We start from the raw sequence: 18,901 nt of genomic DNA on the forward strand, positions 1-18,901 counted from the left end.
TCTGGGTTCTGGGAATATAGCAGGGAATGAAACAAAAATCTCTACTCTCTTGACGGTTTAACATTATATTAGGGGAGAGAAACGCAATAGACAGGATCAGTGTGTAAATTAGATAATGTAGTAGAAGATGGAAGTTTTTGTTTTTTTTAATATATATATTTTATATATTTATTTATTTATTTGACAGAGAGAGAGATCACAAGTAGGCAGAGAGGCAGGCAGAGAGAGAAAGGAGGAAGCAGACTCCCCGCTGAGCAGAGAGCCCTATGCGGGGCTCCATCCCAGGACCCTGAGATCACGACCTGAGCCGAAGGCAGAGGCTTAACCCACTGAGCCACCCAGATGGAAGTTTTATAAAGAGAAAGAAAGCAGTAGGCAGTAGGAAGATGAGGGAAGGTTACATTTGCACAAAGACTGGTTGGAGGTGAGGAAGAAGCTATGCCAGTACCTGGGAAGACCATTCCAGGCAGAGGGAATAGTAAATGCTTGGGATGTCCCAAGAAGAACCAGGACACCAGTGTGACTGGAGAGAAGTAAGTGAAGGTGAAAAGTAGTAGGAAATGAGGTCGGAGACACCATGGGAGTCCAGAGCACGTAGGGCCTTTGAGGCCATAGGGAGGACTTTGGCTTTTCCTCAGAGTGAGATGAGAAGTCACTGGAGGTTTTGAGCAGAGGGGTGATAATCTGATTTATGTTTTTAAAAGGATCCCTCTGGGGTGCCTGGGTGGCTCAGTCGGTTAAGCATCTGCCTTCCGCTCAGGTCATGATCCCGGGATCCTAGGATCGAGCCCTATTTCGGGCTCGCTGCTCAGTGGGAGCCTGCTTCTCCCTCTGCCTCCCCCCTGTTCATGCTCTCTCTCAAATAAATAAATAAAATATATTTAAATTTAAATATATATTTAAATTTATCCCAGAAGGATAAATACATATTTATAAATATAAATTTATATTTTATATATTTTTATATAATTATAAATTATATATATTTTATTATATAAAAATATATATAAATATATATAATATATATTATATATATAATTATAAATTATATATATTTATATAATATATAAATATATAAATAAATATAATATTATATTTTATATATTTTTATAATATAATATATATTATATATAATATATATATAATAAATTTTATAATATAATTTATATATATAATATATAATATATAAATATTTATATATTTATATATAATATATATAAAATATATTTATATATATAAATATAAATATATATAAATATAATATAATTTATAAATATAAATATGTACTTATCCCTCTGGTTGCAGGGCTCTTAAGCTGTGGAGGGGCCGGGGTGGAGCAGGAAGGCCAGGTAGAGGCTAAAAATAGAGATGAGAGGTGATGCGGCTTAAACCAGGGTGGAAATCCATGAACAGGAGCCATGAGAGGCCATGTCTATGTGGACAGAGGCTGGGGAAACAATCTGCACCCAAGATGGAACAGAGGCCTTGGCCCTGCCCCCTCAGAGCTTCTCCACCTGTCACTCCCCACCCCCCCAACCCTGCTGTGTGACTTTCAGCTTCTGCTCCCAAGCTAGGTCCTGTCCTAAGTCAAGGGCTATAGTCTGTGTAGACTGGCTGCTCTTGGATTAATCGTCCGTCTCTAGTGAGCTGTGGGGTGGGTAGGAAAGGATCAGATGGCACAGAGAGAACTGCTGTCCTAACAGAAACTGGCCACCCTGTCTTGCTCCAGAAGGAGGCGTGGGCAGGTGCCACTTTGGAGCACGGGCCTGTCCAGTGTTCAGGACTCCTTTCTCCCTTTCATGTCATATGCGCTGAGCACCTGCCCTGTGTCAGGAGCCAGAGACACAGGAGCAAATCAGACCCGTTCCTCCCCTGGGGGAGCTCATGATCTGGGGAAAACTGAAAGAAATAGGTGACTTCCATTCCCTGGAGACGTGCCGTAGCGGAGACACGTACAGGCAGACTGGCCATCAATGGCGGGGCGCTGCCAGATGAGCTCGTTCTGGAAGCATGACTCCCCAGTTTTCTCCAGCCGTGGAGCCCATTTTCTGCACTGAAATTGCACCTGGATCCCCAACATGTCTACCCAATAAAAGGGTAGTTGTTGTGTGGTTGAACCGGAGAGTAGGAAGCCCAGGTCTCTCCTCACAAAGCCTCCCTGTCACTGTCCATGGGCTCCAGGACAACCTCTGGCAACCCAGAGTTCCATCGAAGATTGCCAGTCTGGAAGGAGTGGGGTGGCAGCCCGAGGTGAGGTAGGAAGTTCAGAAGAGAACTTGGAAGTCTGGGAACACCTGCCTGCCTGGGGGATGGGAGAAGGGCTTTTGCATAACCAACAGGACAGTGACTTAATGAGCTGAGTGAGTCGGGGGAGCCCTCATGATGTGGGGGAGTCTCTCACATGTGCCTCTTCTGGGACACAGGACAGAGGTGTTCCGGCAAGACCTGGGGGCCCGGCCAGATGCGACCAAAGTGCTTATCATCATCACTGATGGGGAAGCCACTGACCACGCCAACATTGACTCAGCCAAAGACATCACCCGCTACATCATCGGGGTATGGCTGGGTGCTGGCCACTTCCCAGTTCCCTATCCTGCCTCTCCTGTTCCCGATCCCCACTCCCCTTTCTCCTCAGGGTCCAGGGCCTTATCTGCGAATCTGGGGACGCCAACTCTCCAGTCTTCCCTCTCTCACAGATCGGGAAGCATTTTGAGACCAAGGAAAGTCAGGAAAGGCTCCATGAATTTGCCTCAAAACCTGCGAAGGATTTTGTAAAGATCCTGGACACATTTGAGAAGCTTAAAGATCTGTTCACTGAGCTGCAAAAGAAGATCTATGTCATTGAGGGTGAGTGGCAAACCCGGGGTGGGGGGGGAGGGGAAGTCGCTTATGGAAGCTCATCAGGGACGACCAGACTAGGACACGCTGGTGATGGTTACGGGAGCTCAGAGTGTCTGAGGCTGTGAGACGGACTCTCCTGGAAAAGGGCCTCAGGGGGCAGTTTGGGGGGCCGGCCCCTTGAGGAGCAGCTTCTGCCTCCCCCTGAAACTCCATCTTGCTCCTAAAACTCAGCTGGGGCCAGGGTGCGGCCCCGAACTGACCTCTAGCTTGCTGTGGTTAACCGAGGCCTGTGGAAGAAGTCGAGTTTCCCACTGTCCCCAACCCCACTCAGCTCCCTCATTTTCCCTTGTCTCCACTTACTTAAGGGGGACTAGTGGGCTGGGGACCAGTGCAGGGAGCCCACAGGCCCTCTTGGTCTGCAGTAAGAGAAGGTTTGGACTGCAGTCTCGGGGTGGAGGACTTGCTCTGGGTGGGGGTATTTTCCCAGGAGTCCTGGTCTGCTGAAAGCTACGGGATTCCCTCTGGGAAGGCCCCTGTGCTAGGACACGGGCTTTGTGTTTGGTTCGGTTGAAGAAGCAAGTGGTGTATATAATGGGACTGGGCGGACCGCTCAGGAAGGCACTCTGCCTGTGCTGTGTGACCTCAGCCAGGTTACTTTCTCTCTCTGAGGCTTGCTGAGTTCTCCGCTAACTGGGGCTAATAATACCCACAGCTTTGGAAGATTTGACTGTTTATTAGTTTCCTAAGGCTGTTGTAACAAAGTACCAAAAACCGAGAGGCCTAAACCAACAGGAATTTATTGTCTTGTACTTCAGGAGGCCGGAAGTCGGAGGTCAAGAGGCGGGCGGGGACAGGCTCTTTCTGACAGGTCTCGGAGAGAACACTTCTTGCCTCTTCTAACTTCTGGCATCCGCAGCAGCCCCTGGCATCCCTTGGCTTGTGGCTGCATCACTTCTGTCATCTGAGTGTCTACAAGCCCCTGCATGTCTGTCCTCACGTCCTCTTCTCTCTGTGCGTGTCTGTCTGTCTGTCTCTCTGTGTCCACACTTCCCTCTTTCGTAGTGAAACTGTCAAATATTGGATCCTGTTGGATCGAGGCCTACCCCGGTGACCTTATTTTAACTCGATTGCACTGTAAAGACCCTATTTCCAAACAAGGTCATATTCTCATGTACTAGGGCTTAGGTCGTGAAAATAACTTTTTTTTTAGACAACACAATTCAAGCCCCACCCCAGCTTAGCAGAGTGCTTGGTACCTCTCAGGCCCTCTGTAAATCGCAGAGCTGGTTATCTCTGGCTCTGATCGTCTATCCTGACCTGCCCTGACACATGCTTCAGATGGTATCTTAGATGTCACTTCCTCTGATAAGTTTTCCCCGAGCCCGAGTCCCGGCTGAGGGCTTCTTTCCGGGTGCCACTGTTAAGGGCTGTATGCTCCCTCCCAGAGCCTCCCCATTATGTGCAGTGAACGAACAACGAACAAAATCATGGTAATTGCTGTGTTTCTTGAAAGCTTTGCAAGGCAACAGGCACTTTTTCTGTATCATTTAATTCCTTCCTCTCAGAAGCCTTGTAAGGCTTGTGGGATGATTTTCATTTTATTAATTCAGGCTTGCACTAACCAGGTACGGAGAACAAGACATGCAGGGGCGCCTGGGTGGCTCAGTCAGTTGGGCGGCGGCCTTCCGCTCAGGTCATGACCCCTGGGATGCAGCCCCACTTCGGGCTCCCTGCTCGGTGGAGAGCCTGCTTCTCCCTCTCCCTCTGTCTGATGCTCTGCTTACTTGTGCTATCTCTCCGTCAAATAAATAAGATCCAAAAAAAAAAAAATACACTCAGGGATATTGTCAACGTGGGGCTCATATTCAGGTTGGATAAAGAAAGGCAGAAGACCAAAGAACAGGGTAATTAGAGATGATGGGAGGGGCTGTAAAGGGAATTAACAAACTGGATGGAGAGATTTCACTGGGGGAAGCCACGTGACATGGGCTTTTCAAAAGGCCTTTCTAGATGCTTTATTTTTTAAAGGAGGTAGAATTCCCTCTGAGATGACATTCGAACCGAGACGCGAAAGATGAGACTCGAACAGCCACGTGAGGAATGCGGGCAAAGAGCAGTGAAGTCGGAGAAGAGCCAGTGTGGGGCCCAGAGGTGGGGAAGGGCAGGCAAGCCGGAGGAACACAAGAAAGGTCAGCGTGACGGGAGCTGATGAGCAAGGGAGACAACGTGGCTGAGAGAGGCCCGGCCTTCCCGTTCCTTACAAGCAGCTGGGCTTTTGAGCTAAACAGCGACGGCAAGGGATGAAGGGTTTTTGAGAAACGGAAACATGTGGTCTGATAGACATTTTTTCAAAAGATTACTCCAGCTTGCTCTGCAGAAAAAAGACACGACAAGAGGAAGAGCGAAGTCAGGGACTGACTGGCTGAGCCAGGACCGTTGTCGGGCCCAAGGCGAGGATGGCGGGGCCCTGTGCGGGGGCCTGTGCGGGGGCCGGCGCGCTCCTCAGAGAAGGCCGCAGATGCTTTGTGAACGTAGAGCCATCCCGGTGTGGTGACGTGGTGGGGAAGCCCGAGTGGGAGCAGAAGCACAGAGCTACTTGCTTGCCCGGCTTCACACTGAGCTCAGCCCGCGTCACGGCCCAGTCCGGCGGCCGTGCAGGCCGTTTCTACCTTGCCCAAAGGCCGGTGCCATGCTGCTTTCTCGGTCCTTCCTCGAGGGTCCGCCCACTCTCTTGACCTCGTCCCTAGGCACCAGCAAACAGGACCTGACATCCTTCAACATGGAGCTGTCCTCCAGCGGGATCAGCGCTGACCTCAGCCACGTGAGTGGCTGGCCTGAGGCAGGGGTGGGGTGGGCTGAAGGATGATGTGGGCACGAGGCTAAGCCTGCTCGTCTCCTCCCTGGGCAGGGCCATGGCGTCGTGGGGGCGGTTGGAGCCAAGGACTGGGCTGGGGGCTTCCTAGACCTGACAGCAGACCTGCAGGATGACAATTTTGTTGGGAATGAGCCACTGACACCGGAAGCGAGATCAGGCTATTTGGGTGAGTACTTTTCTGGTGCTTTCTTTTGGTCTGAGGGGCCAGGGTCACTCAGAACAACTTTCAAAACCGTAATGAAGGCAGTTAAGCAACCAGCATGAACAAACTCAGAGTTTAAATAGGGCTGTAATGTTCTTTTTTTTAAGATTTTATTTATCACAAGTAGGCAGAGAGGCAGGCAGACAGAGAGAGGAGGAAGCAGACTCACTGCTGAGCAGAGAGACCCGCATCAGGGCTCTGAGCCACCCTGGAGCCCCCCCCCCTTTTTTTTAGATTTTATTTATTTATTTGAGAGCGAGAGATCACAAGTAGGCAGAGAGGCAGGCAGAGAGAGAGAGGAAGTAGGCTCCCTGCTGAGCAGAGAGCCCGATGCGGGGCTGGATCCCAGGACCCTGAGATCATGACCTGAGCCAAAGGCAGAGACTTAACCCACTGAGCCACCCAGGTGCCCCAGGGCTATAATGTTCTTAATTTTCCCCTTAATATCTCCTCCGCTGTGTCATAGTCATGTTTTTGTTTTCTGCATTTTATGATGCTTGGACATCTTGAGGCCTTGTGAGTCCCAGCGACACTGCCCCTCCCAGGCCAGCTAACTCCTACAGATGGTGAACAAGGGGCCTGTGAGCAGTTTGCCAGCCAGCCAACCCTGAGCCCGTATCCCCAGCCACCTTCTTTACCCAACTTCCACACACCAAGCCAGTATTCCCCCCGACCTGACTCTCTAGTTAGCTAAGGACCACCCTTTGTAGACCAATGCCAGCCAGCGTTGTTGAAACTGTCCCATCCAAAGCTTGCTCAAGCTTGCCTACTTAGCCACCTCTCTGGGCCTTACCCATAAATTAAATTCGGGGTCCATTTTACAGCAGCCTGCCTTATTAGTAAGGGGACCAGAAGGTCCTCCTTGTGGCTTCCTCCCCTAGAATTGCCCACGAACTCCAAGGTTGATTCACCTCAAGAGTTCTTCCGATGCCCAGGGCGGAACAAAGGCACCTGGTCAGCCCACAGTTGCAGCTGCTTCTCTCTGCCTCATGGTATCCCTGTCGTGAGCTGGTCCTGCACACTTCTGGGGCTGCTGGTCAACCCAAGGGGTACCCGCCTCAGACACCGAGGCCCTACTCTTGTGAACCTTCTGGTTCATGCTCATGTAGTCAACCTGTGTCAAGGCACAGACTGGCTTCACGAGCCCTAGCTAGGACTGCTTCCAGGCTCTACCTAGAAACCCTCGCACCCCGCCTCATCCGTGAGTGTAGAGGGGCAGGCCACGTCTTTATTAAACCCGCAGAACAGGGACACCTGGGTGGGTCAGTCGGTTGGGCATTTGCCTTCAGCTCAGGTCGTGATCCCAGGGCCCTGGGACGGAGCCCCGCATCAGACTCCCTGCTGGCCAGGGAGCCCACGTCTTCCTCTGCCTGCCACTCCCCCTGCCTGTGCTCACTCTCTCTCTCTGCAAATAATAAATAAAATGACAAATAATAAATAAAATGACAAATGACAAATAAATAAATAAAATCTTAAAAATAGATCTATGCTTTATAAAAAATTTAAAAAATAAACTCCCAGAAACGAAGACTTTATTACATAATTTCCTTGGGAAAATGAGTGCCCTTCATCTTGCATGCACTCTTCTAAGGAAAGCTGCCCTCTATGACTTTCTCTCTCTCTCCCTTTTGACGTTCTTTACTGAGCATTACGTGTCAGGCACTGGTCGAAGCACATGACATGTATTGACAAATTTTATCTCATTTTATTCTTACTATAACCCTGCTAGTAGGTACCTTTATTACGTACACTATTTATTTTTTAATATAATTAAAATATAATAAAATAAATATAATAAAATATATTTTTTTAATTTCTATTTTTTTGTTAGAGATAGAGAGCACGTGCATTCCAGAGCGAACAAGCCAGGGGGGAGGGGCAGAGGGAGCGAGAGAATCCCGGAGGTGACTCCCCATTGAGCACGGAGCCTGACGCGGGGCTTGATTCCGGGACCCCAAGATCATGATCTGAGCTGAAATCAAAAGTTGGTTGTTCACCTGACCGACCCCCGCCCCAGGCAGCCCTATTACACTTAGCTCCTACAACGTCAACTTCCGGGAGCTTTGTGTCCTACAGTGTTCTGCGAGCCAGCCAGCAACGTTGCTCGTTCAAGAAAAAATAATCCCTATTTTACCCTCTAGTTAGGCACCGGTCCCACTAGACACACACACACACACACACACACACAGCATATATTGTGTATATATGGACATGATTAAAGAAAAAGAGAAAAAAGAAAAAAAACTTCAATTCCTGCTAACATAAATAAATAAATAAATAAATAAATAAATAAAAATACGATCTTGGGCGCCCTGGGGCTACCCTCCTCCAGATCTTCGTTTAGATGTCGCTAGCATAGCGCTAAGCGTTTTCTCTACGTGGTCGTCTTGAATCCTCAAAACCACCCTGTTGAGGGTGGTCCTACCCCGTGTTTTGGTTGAGAAAACTGAGCCTCAGGGCACAGCGTACTTATGCAAGATCTCACAGCTGGGAGGCTTAGGCACTGGGAATACAACCTCGCCCCTGATTTCCACCGGCAAGTTCCCCACGCCCGCACTCCGAGAACGTGCACAAAAGGAGGGGAAGGGGGCTCCGCCTCTCTTGCCCTTCTTCTCCTGCGCAGCGGTGTCTCGGATGGTTCTGTTTGTGTCGCTCCTCTGCACTACTCTAAGCAGAGAAGATGAAACTGGGTCAGTTAGTCGTCCTCCTGAATCAGAGCGTCCCTAATGGATGGGTGCTGGCTGGGTCCCTGGTCCAGGGTCAGGCAGCAGTTCCTCAGCCGTCCCAGCAACGTGCTCACAGGGAGAAACCTCGTTGCCCTTACAAGCTGTGGACTAGGAGGGTAGCCTGAAGAGACACCTCCAAACAAAATGTGTTCAAGTCTCCTGCCTTATTTTTAATATTCGTGCAGATTTTTCATTCATCTTATGACTGTATCTCACTTTATTTTTTTAAAGATTTTATGTGTTTGAGAGAGAGAGAACACACAGGGGGAAGGGGCAGAGGGCGAAGGAGAAGCAGACTCCCCACTGAGTAGGAAGCCCAACCGGGGGTCATGACCCGAGCTGAAGGCAGATGCCCAACCGACTGAGCCACCCAGGCGCCCCGTTATGTGATTATTTCACAATAGTGTAGTCTCCTTTCCCAACCTTCCGGTCAGCTGAGGCTCAGGGAGATGCTCCAGGTTTCCTGGCTGCTTTTTCCTGGGCCTGTGCGTTGACCACAGTTTGAGAAATGCAGTTTCGGACCAAGATGGCGGGATGTGTGTCCCTCGGAGCTCATGGCTGCTTTTCTCTGGGGAAGGTCCTCTGACTGTTTCCCAGCATCTTTGCTTCTAACCCAGTTTCCCAGAGTTTCCGCTCTTTTTTGTCCCTGGGTTTTACCTTCTTCCAGCTGCCACTGTGCTCCTGATTCCAAGCCCCTCTTGTCCATTCTTTCTCTCTCTCTTCCCCTCACCCCGCTCAGGTTACACAGTGACCTTGCTGCCCTCCCAAAGGCTCACTTTGCTGCTGGCCACTGGAGCCCCCCGCTACCAGCACGTGGGGCGGGTGCTGCTGTTCCAGGAGTCGGAGGACAGAGCACACTGGAACCAAATCCAGAAGATAGACGGCAGCCAGGTGAGCCTGGCCCCGGGGTCTTCTGCAGGTCGGGGACTGGTAGGGCGCGGGTCATGCTCCCTGCTGTCTGCAAGCACGTTCCCATCACGGGGCTTCCTCGGTCCTCTTCGTCTCCCTGCAGATCGGCTCGTACTTTGGTGGTGAGCTGTGTGGCGTTGACATGGACCAAGATGGGGAGACAGAGCTGCTGCTGATCGGAGCCCCCTTGTTCTATGGGGAGCAGAGAGGAGGCCGGGTGTTTATCTACCAGAAAAAACAGGTGAGGACCCGGAGCGCCAGGAGGTGGGAGAAACAGATTCCCAGCCCACCCCGGTCCCAAGTATCCCCAAAGGCTTTCCTTGTTGGGTTACGGTGGATCGGACCTTTAGAACCACGGGAGCTGAGCCTCCGTGCCCAGGGAGGGTAGGCTGTGGGCCAGGCCCAGGGCCAAACCTTTTATTTACAGGACACCTTGGGTGGTCCTCGCAGAGTCACCTCCTGGGAAACCCTGAGCTTTTCCTTCATAAACAGGATCACTGTGGCTCAGCAAGGCTGGGTCACCTTCCAAAGCCCCAAGGTCACCCAGAAAGCCAGGGGTGGAGCTGGGACCTGAGCCCAGGTCAGTCTGCCGCACCGGGCGGGTTCTGTGAGAGACCGCACCCGACCCTCCTTCAGCGTTCTCCAGGCACGCGGGGCCGCCCCCCCGCAAAGGCTGGCCACGTGACTGAGGTGGGGCCCGTCACTCTGCTCCTTCCTAGCTGGGGTTCGAAGTGGTCTCAGAGCTGCAGGGGGACCCTGGCTACCCGCTTGGGCGGTTTGGAGCAGCCATCGCAGCCCTGACGGACATCAACGGGGATGGGCTGGTGGACGTGGCCGTAGGGGCCCCTCTGGAGGAGCAGGGGGCTGTGTACATCTTCAATGGGCAGCACGGGGCGCCGAGCCCCCGGCCAAGCCAGGTGAGAAGAGCCCTGCCTGGCCCCCCAAACCCATTCCCAGGCAGCCAGAAGCCTCCAAACCCAGACCCCGCTCCCCGGCCCGACTCATCCTGCCATCCTCTCCCTAGCTTAACAGGAATATTTCTCTTGGTCTCAGCGGATCAAAGGGACCCAGGTGTCCTCGGGAATTCGATGGTTTGGACGCTCCATCCATGGCGTGAGAGACCTCGGAGGAGACGGCCTGACGGATGTGGCTGTGGGGGCCGAGGGGCTGGTGGTTGTGCTCAGGTAAGACAGGACTGAGGATGACCGCAGCTCTCGTCCCTCGGACAGCTCCCCGTGTCGTGGGACTCCGGCCTCCCCCAGCCCCGGCGGAGAGGGTCCCCTCCCGCACAGCCTTCACGTCTTACTCTGCTTTAAACGGCGGCAGTTCAGTGCCAGACTGGGGTTTGAACCCAGGCCAGGCTGACATTACAACCTGCTAGAGAAGCAGCAGCCGGGGACGGCTCTAGAACCTGGTCACCCAGATGCGGGTCAGAGCCCTGCCATTTACTCCTTGGGTGGTCTTACCCCAGTCACTTAGCTGGGGGCTCAGACCATTGAGCGTCTGACTCTCGGTTTGCGTTCGGGTCCTGAGCTCAGAGTCGGGCGATGGAGCCCTGTGGTGGGCTCCGCCCTGGGCGTGGAGCCTGCTTGGGGTTCTCTGTCTCTTTCTCTGTGTTCCCCCTCACTTCCCCAAAGCGCATTCTTCCATATGGAAAATGGGTCAGAGGGCGTCTAGAAGGAAATGGGAAGCCCTAATGAATTACCATTATTATTACTGTTTCAAGGAGACGGGGCTGTTGAGGTCTGCTTTCGGGGATTAGAGTCCTCTGGATGCTTGTAGAAGGAGCCCCAGGTCGGACTGGGAGTACAGTTGAGGCCCAGGGAGAGCGTTGCTTTCCACTCCGCAGCTCCCGGCCCGTGGTGGACATCCTCACTCAGATCACCTTCTCCCCGGCGGAGATCCCGGTACACGAAGTGGAATGCTCCTATTCACCCAGTAACAGGAAGAAAGAAGGAGTTAACATCACAGTCTGCTTCCAGGTCAAGCCTCTCACCCTCCAATTTCAAGGTCAGTGCCGTTTCCCAGAGCAGCTGCTTATGGCCCTAGGGCACCCCCCCAACCCTGCCCCTTCAACTTCTGACTTTTCTCCCTGCCCAGGACTCCTGGTGGCCAACCTCACTTACACTCTGCAGCTGGATGGCCATCGGAGCAGAAGCCGGGGACTGTTCCTGGGAGGGAGACATGAACTCAGCGGGCACACAGTGGTCACTGGACACCCGTCCTGCACCAAGTTCTGGTTCCACTTCCCAGTAAGGAGCCGTGGGGGCTGCCCTAGGAAGTGCGGGTGTGGCGGAGCTGACCACGGTGACGGGCAGCAGCGGAGAGGGCTCAGCTCGGTCACCATCTGGCTGGGTCACAAGGCCCTTGGGTCTCTTGACACCACCATTTCCTCATGTAATCGTGGTAACCATACCATTAGCATATTTCCTCTAGTTCTTAATCTACGGACATAGGCGTTTTAACATCGTTACCATTAGAAAGTACTTCCCATTTTTTCCCCTAATTTTTCCACACATCATATATTTACACTGCTACCCAGTTTCTCATAAGTATTCGAATAGCTACAGAATATACAGTTATGGCGCACGTCCTGGTTTGCCAGGTACCCATAGTCATTTATTATTAACATCCATGGCAGAAAAAGATTTTCTTTCTTTTTTTTTTAAGATTTTTATTTGTTTGTCAGAGAGACAGAGGGAGAGAGAGCAAGCATAGGCAGACAGAGTGGCAGGCAGAGGCAGAGGGAGAAGCAGGCCCCCTGCCGAGCAAGGAGCCCGATGTGGGACTCGATCCCAGGACGCTGGGATCATGACCTGAGCCGAAGGCAGCTGCTTAACCAACTGAGCCACCCAGGCGTCCTGAAAAAGATTTTCTTAATATCAATTTGGGCAACTGCTGAGACACCCAAATTCAGTTTGCTTCTAACAGTCCTGTGTAAAATAGGATTGATGGTAAATTATTCTGATCCCTTAAATATTTAATAAGAGATTGGGTGTGGGACTGGTGTATAAGAACTTAAAGTTTGGGGGCACCTGGATGGCTCAGTTGGTTAAGCGTCCGACTCTTGATTTCAGCTCAGATCATGATCTTGGGGTTGTGAGATCAAGCCCCGGGTCGGGCTCCACACTCAGCATGGAGTCTGCTTGAGATTCTCTCTCTCTCTCTCCCTCTGTCCCTCATCCTCCCGACAAAAACAAAAAGATCCTGAGGTTCATTTTAAATTTTTTGTTATGGAGAAATTTCAAACATATAAAAGCAGAAAAAATAGCTCAGTGAACCCCCAAATAGCCATCACAGTGTTAACAGTTCTGAGCTCACTCTCCTAGTCATTCATACCTGCACTCCGTGCCCCTCTGCTTGCCTGCACTCACCCCTACCCCCCATAAGATTTGGAGGTTTTCGACATAGATTTGCCAGAGAAAAGGTCTGTCATGATGGGAAGACCTTGGACTTGGGGATTGGATGGACTTGGGCTCACCTCCTAGCTCTAAGCCTTAGGAAACTTGGATTACCTTATGTTCCTCCTCTCTAATGTGGGGATAATAATGCCTGCCTCTTAGGGTTGGGGAAGGAGTTCAGGGGAAGATGATTTGGGTGCTCACAAAGTGCCAATTTTGTAGTCCCAGGGACTGGGAAGAACATAAAAGGCCTAGACCCATCCCTGTTCTCAAGGAACTAGGATATTCTAGTTATTCTAGAATATTCTTTTCTTGTGCAAACCTCGGTAATGGCTGCCTAGAGTGGTTTGACAGAGATTCGGGGGTTTTGGTCAGGACTCAGTGGGAAAGGTGGGGTGGTTGATCAGCAATGTCCGCCATGGGAGTTGGGGCTGAGGGAGCTGACTTGTGCTGAGAAGGGACCCCGGGCATAGTAATCGCCTGATGCTAGAATCTCACCATTTGTAAAGTACAAGCCAGGTGAGCATTTAGCTGGAAGATTAAACTCACAACACACGTGCCATTCCCGTCACCTTCAGGTGTGCATTCAAGACCTCATCTCTCCCATCAACATCTCCCTAAATTTCTCTCTCCCGGAGGAAGAAGGGACACCGAGGGACCAACAGGCGGTAAGAAGGGTTCACCTGGGGAATTGATAGGAAACAGGAGAGTAGAATTTCAGTTTAGCAGGACTGTATTATCGAGGAGTCTTTGGTTTTAAGCAATAGGAACCAAATACAGCAGGAAAGGAACGTATGGGAGCTTGTATTTGGCAAAGCAGGAGTGGGAAGAAGGAGAATCAGAGTGGAGGCACTGGGGACTCATGTGGGGAGGGGATAACGGGGGGACTCTTCAGGACGCAGCCCCTTCAGTGAATGCCCCTGCCTAGCACCAGCTTCAGACCTCCCCAGGAGCCAGCACTGCTCAGGCTGCAAGTTCCAGGGAAGCCAGGGCACCCTGGTCAGCCTTCTCACCGAAGTGTATTTAGTTGGGAACAGGTAGTTTCCTCAAAGCCGAATTGGGGGACCATCATGATGTAAAACGAGAGGACCCGTACTGTGGTCCTCATCTGCTGGACCACACACTCCCCACCTGGGGCCAAGGCCAGATTTCCTCTCCTCAAGTCCTTGATGCTCAGCTAGAGGTTTGGCTTCAAGGCAGCAGAATCTGGTGGAAAGAGCCAGAGCCTTCCCGCCCAAAGACGTGGATTTCCTTTTTCCTGGCATGAACATCTGAGCAGGTTCCATCCATCTCTTGGACTGTGTCCATCAAATGCATCACGACGTCGTGCGTCTCTCACCGAGCTGGAGCAGGGGACTGCTAAGCGCACTCTTTCCCGTGGCTTCTGGCGGCACCCGCTGAGGCTCCCCCGTGCATGCTCACTCTCCTGGGGTCTGCAGGGAACAGTGGCGCGCTCCCCAGACATGAAAGCCCCCGCCCACCAAAAGCTCATCGAGGGCTTAAGGGAAGTTGATGGAGCCCCTGCCTGTGCAAAGCCCTGTTCTGGGCACTGGCTCCACGGAGGCACATAAAACATGGTCCCTCCCCGGAAGGCTGGGAGCCAGAGGAGTCAACAGGCAGTTACGACAGGCGTGGGAAGATGCGACCCTTGCAGTCCCCAGGTAGAGCAGAGAAGGTGGACATTCAGAAAGGAGGCAGAGTGTAAACACAGGCAACGAAGACGGCAGAACCCCACGCAGCAGGCGTTGGGAGCGCGGCAGGCGTGGGAGAGGGTTGGAAGGGCACCCCCTTCCCATTGAGACTGATGCACACCCTTACATCTCATTGGTCAGAACTTGGTCACATGGCCACGCCTGAGAGCCTGGGAAGTGCAGCCTCCTGTCCAGCACCCCCTTTCCACCAACCCCATAACCCGATAAAAAGGGGAGGGTCTGTTTTAAAAGCAGGTGGCGAGGGAGGATATATGGAAACAGTCAGCAGCCTCTGCCATCGGCACTATTTTTTATTTTATTTTTTATTTTTTTATTTTTTTTAAGCCAGGCAGTGTGGAGTAGAAACTCAGGGTAAAAAGAGACTTAGGCTCCCAGTTGTCCAGAAAGTCTTCCTGGGGGAAGTGGTTCTGGTTCTGGGTCTTGCAAAACGAGTCGACTTTGGGTAGGTGGATTGAGGAGAGGCAAAAGGAAAAGCACAAGGAAAGCTCTGGTGGTACATTCAAGGGAAATGAGGAGGTGGGCTTAGCTTCTGGAAGAAGGACAACTGAGCAAGACAGGGACCCTGGATGTCCACTTGGGGGCCCGCTGTGGTCTAGTGAGTGGCAGGAAACCACCAAATCCATGTGGTCTAGTGAGTGGCAGGAATCCCATCTAGTGAGTGGGAGCAGTCAGCAGAGGCCCCCGGAAACCCTGCCCTGGGGGGAAGGGTCTGAAGGCTCTTTGGCAGGTGGCCTGGAAGTGGAGGAGGTTGGAGCCTTTCTAGAACATTCAGCTAATAACTCACAGGACACTTCCTTTACCCTCAGGATAAAATCCCAGCTGCCTAATGTGGCTTCAGGGCCCAGGGGAACGTGGACCTTGCTGCGGACTCCTGCCCCCGCCGTCCGCTCCCCCACATAAGTTCCGCAGGGTCTGAGCATCTTCCTGAGGCTCCCACAGATGCCGTCTCTCTTGCCTCGTGTCCTTTCTTCCTCCCTCTCCGTTCTCTTCGCTGGGCTCTCTCCTGCTCGTGGTTTAGAATTCAGTTGAGATCCATTCCTTCAGGAAGCTTCCCTGATCCCCAGGTGGGAGACAGGATTCCCTTCTGCAGGCTCTGAATATACCCCGTACTGTCCCATCAGACTCTCGAAGATGCTGGTCATTTCTCCCCCCAGACTGGGGCACAGGCTGTGTGTTTCTTTTGTTCCCTGGTGTGCAACCAGCGCTCAGCACAGGGCTTGACCTGGAGCAGAAACCCCAGAAATGTTGGGAAAACTGGCCTTGATCCGAGGAGAGAAGGAGAGCTGCTCTGGGCGGGGAGCTGGGGTCTGCCGGGGCCACAGCGAAAGCGAGTCACAGGCGGGTGAGCCCAAGGAAGGAGATGGGCTGGGAGGAGCTTTGGAGCTCCTTTGTCAAGGCCAGGTTCTCCTGTCCAGTGGACACCCTGAGCTTCAGCGTCCCTTAAGGAGCTGCGCAGGTGACCTTGGGGCGGAGTAAGGAGGATGAGGTGCTTCCTGGAGCTCCTGAGGGGCCCCCCAAGCCGGTCCAGCCGAGCCCCAAGCTCTGAGCTCCTCAGCCCTCCTTCGACAGTTCCGCTGCCTCAACTCAACCATCTTGCTTCCTGCCCACCCCCCCAACACTCTGTGCTCAGCAGGGCAAGAACGTACAGCCCATCCTGAGGCCCTCACTACACGCAGAGACCAAGGAGGTAAGGGGGCAGGGGACAGCTGGAGAGGCCAGGGTCCGTCACTCGTGCTTCTGGGGCCTGGGCCTCCTAGTCTTTCTCCTTGGCCTTTCAGATCCCTTTTGAGAAGAACTGCGGAGAGGACAAGAAGTGTGAGGCGGACCTGGGCGTGTCGTTCTCTCCAGGGTAAGGCCTGGAATCCCCTGGGCTCTTTGGTCCCACTTGGTGTTTTCCTGAGGTAGCTCCCGGGTGTGGGAGAGAACAGGGGGCTTCGAGACAGAACACCCGCCTCTGGACTCACTACATGTGTCCTGTGGGCCTTAGTTTCCCCCTCTGAGAAATTCCAGGCCCTTGGGCTCCCCTGTCAGGATCAGATGAGGTCGAGTCTCTCAAAGCCTGAGCACAGGAGCTGATTTCGGTGGATCTGTTTCTTCTAACCTGGCCGATCCCTCAGTTCTGAGCCTGCTTCCTGCACCTGGGCCCTTGTGACTTTTGCCGGGTGTTGCCCGCAGATCAGGAGTCCTGCGTCTGACCCCGTCTGCCAGCCTCTCCGTGTCGCTGACACTGAGTAACGTACAAGAAGACGCTTACTGGGTCCGCCTCAACCTGAGCTTCCCCCAGGGACTCTCCTTCCGCAAAGTGGAAATGCACAAGGTGAGCACCAAGGCATGGCCTGCCTGAGGCCGCCCTGTCCCCTCGGGCAGACAGGACAGCCTGAAGCTGTGGGCAGCAGCTGGCGTGCTGAAGCCTTAGGTCCACAACCGGGTTCTCGTGCCGACGGCCACCCCCTCCCTCTGTGGGCCGCGGATCCCGCCACCCGTGAGGCTGGGGGCATCTGCAGGGCTCGTGAGAGGGTCCCCTGGAGTGGAGACTGTGACACAGATTTCGTGAGCTCCGGCCCCCTCCCCCTGAAAGGTGACCAACGTGTTTTTGCGGAGTGGCCTAGGTTGTTTTAGATACAACGTTTACTCTGTTAATTATTAGCCCAGAAGTAATGCATGATCACCCCCAGAAAGCTGGAAATCCCAGAGAAGCTTAGAGAAGACTATCGCCCTGTAGTCTTAAAACCAGCAGTTACTGCTTTTAACGTTTTGGTGTTTATCCTGCTGTGTGTCTACGCAGGTGCAGATAAAATTACAGGGCATCTTCGTTCATTCTATACCTGTTTCAACTGACTGGCATTTTGTTCTCATTTGGTTATTTTTCCTCCTTATTTTTAAAACGAATGGTTATTGTGGTAAAATGTACATGATAGAAAATTTCCATTTTAATGCTTTCCCAGCACACAATTCGGTGGCCGAGAACATTTCCAGTGTCGGTCACCAGCATCTATCTACGGGGTTTCCCACCGTCTCAAACAGAAACTTTCCACCCATTAAAAGCGCTAACTCCCTCAGCCCCCGGTCATCTCTCATTTACTTTCTCTCTCTATGAATTTGCTGCTCTCGATTTTTCACGGAAGTGGAATTATATGATATTGTCCTCTTGTGTCTGTCTTCTCCAATCAGTGTGGGGCTTGTGAGGTGGCTTGGGCGATTTGCTTCCTTTTTTAAGGCTAAATAATAGATCCATTGTATGGATAGACCCCATTTTGTTTATCCAGTCATCTGTCTGCGGACATTTGAATTATTCTCGCCCCGCAGCATTAATCGCTTCCTCACGGGGCGTCTAGTAGAGTGATGAAAAACTGGAGATCTGGAGTCAGACAGACCCTGTTCCCGTTCCTACCAGATCCCTGCCAGGTGACCCAGAGGTGGGACCTGGAGAAGTCACTCGACTTCCCCAAGCTCTGTCTCCTTACCCAGTTCCCTCCCCAACCTGAGACCGAGATCCGTCCTCACAGGTGATGAAGAAGATGAAAGGTTCTGTACTGCTTAGCCCCGGATCAGGGCTCAAGGTCATTTTTTTTTAAGGTTTTATTTATTTATTTGACAGAGAGAAACAGCCAGAAAGGGAACACAAGGAAGGGGAGCAGGAGAGGGAGAAGCAGGCTTCCTGCTAAGCAGGGAGCCCGATGTGGGACTCGATCCCAGCACCCTGGGATCACGACCCGAGCGGAAGGCAGCCGCTTCATGACTGAGCCGCCCGGGCGCCCCTGGAGCTCATTTCTTTTTTTTTTTTTTTAAATGAAGTTTTTTTTTTTTTTTTTTAGATTTTATTTATTTATTTGACAGGGAGATAGCACAAATAGGCAAAGCAGCAAGCAGAGGGAGAAGCAGGCTCTCCATTGAGCAGGGGGCCTGATGCGGGACTTGATCCCAGGACCCTGGGATCACGACCTGAGCCAAAGGCAGCCACTTAACTGACTGAGCCTCCTGGGCGCCCCTGGAGCTCATTTCTAAAACAGTTGCTGCCTGTGGAGATCTTACTGCGTCCTCGCCTGGCGCCGAACCATCCCCAGCTCCTTGAACTGTTTGATCACTTCTGGATTTTCACAGTGATACACAGCACTGCAGTGACCATCTCTGAATGAAGCCTCTACCTGGGCCCCGAGTCTCTGCCCCAGCCCCACCCCCGAGGATGTGCCCCCACAGGGACAGAGCAGGGGGGTGTGGGCCCTGAGGGTTGGTGG

General features: G+C 52.2%; 1 protein-coding gene across 3 annotated transcripts in view; it reads left to right on the top strand.

Moving 5' to 3' along the window:
- LOC122895632 (integrin alpha-L-like) overlaps positions 1-18,901 on the top strand; it is a 38,379-nt gene that overhangs the window by 7,734 nt on the left and 11,744 nt on the right. Inside the window, exons 8-21 of one of the 3 annotated variants that reach the window (XM_044233166.1) lie at positions 2,424-2,556; positions 2,697-2,847; positions 5,589-5,662; positions 5,750-5,882; positions 9,384-9,535; positions 9,657-9,794; positions 10,273-10,470; positions 10,607-10,737; positions 11,403-11,563; positions 11,654-11,805; positions 13,533-13,622; positions 16,297-16,353; positions 16,445-16,515; positions 16,842-16,983. In XM_044233166.1, coding sequence (XP_044089101.1) covers positions 2,424-2,556; positions 2,697-2,847; positions 5,589-5,662; positions 5,750-5,882; positions 9,384-9,535; positions 9,657-9,794; positions 10,273-10,470; positions 10,607-10,737; positions 11,403-11,563; positions 11,654-11,805; positions 13,533-13,622; positions 16,297-16,353; positions 16,445-16,515; positions 16,842-16,983 — 1,783 coding nt within the window. The remainder of the gene's footprint in view (positions 1-2,423; positions 2,557-2,696; positions 2,848-5,588; positions 5,663-5,749; positions 5,883-9,383; positions 9,536-9,656; positions 9,795-10,272; positions 10,471-10,606; positions 10,738-11,402; positions 11,564-11,653; positions 11,806-13,532; positions 13,623-16,296; positions 16,354-16,444; positions 16,516-16,841; positions 16,984-18,901) is intronic. The other 2 variants (XM_044233167.1, XM_044233168.1) reach the window with 2 other exon arrangements.

Source organism: Neovison vison, chromosome 14, assembly GCF_020171115.1.
Source record: "Neovison vison isolate M4711 chromosome 14, ASM_NN_V1, whole genome shotgun sequence".
Lineage (NCBI taxonomy): Eukaryota > Metazoa > Chordata > Mammalia > Carnivora > Mustelidae > Neogale > Neogale vison.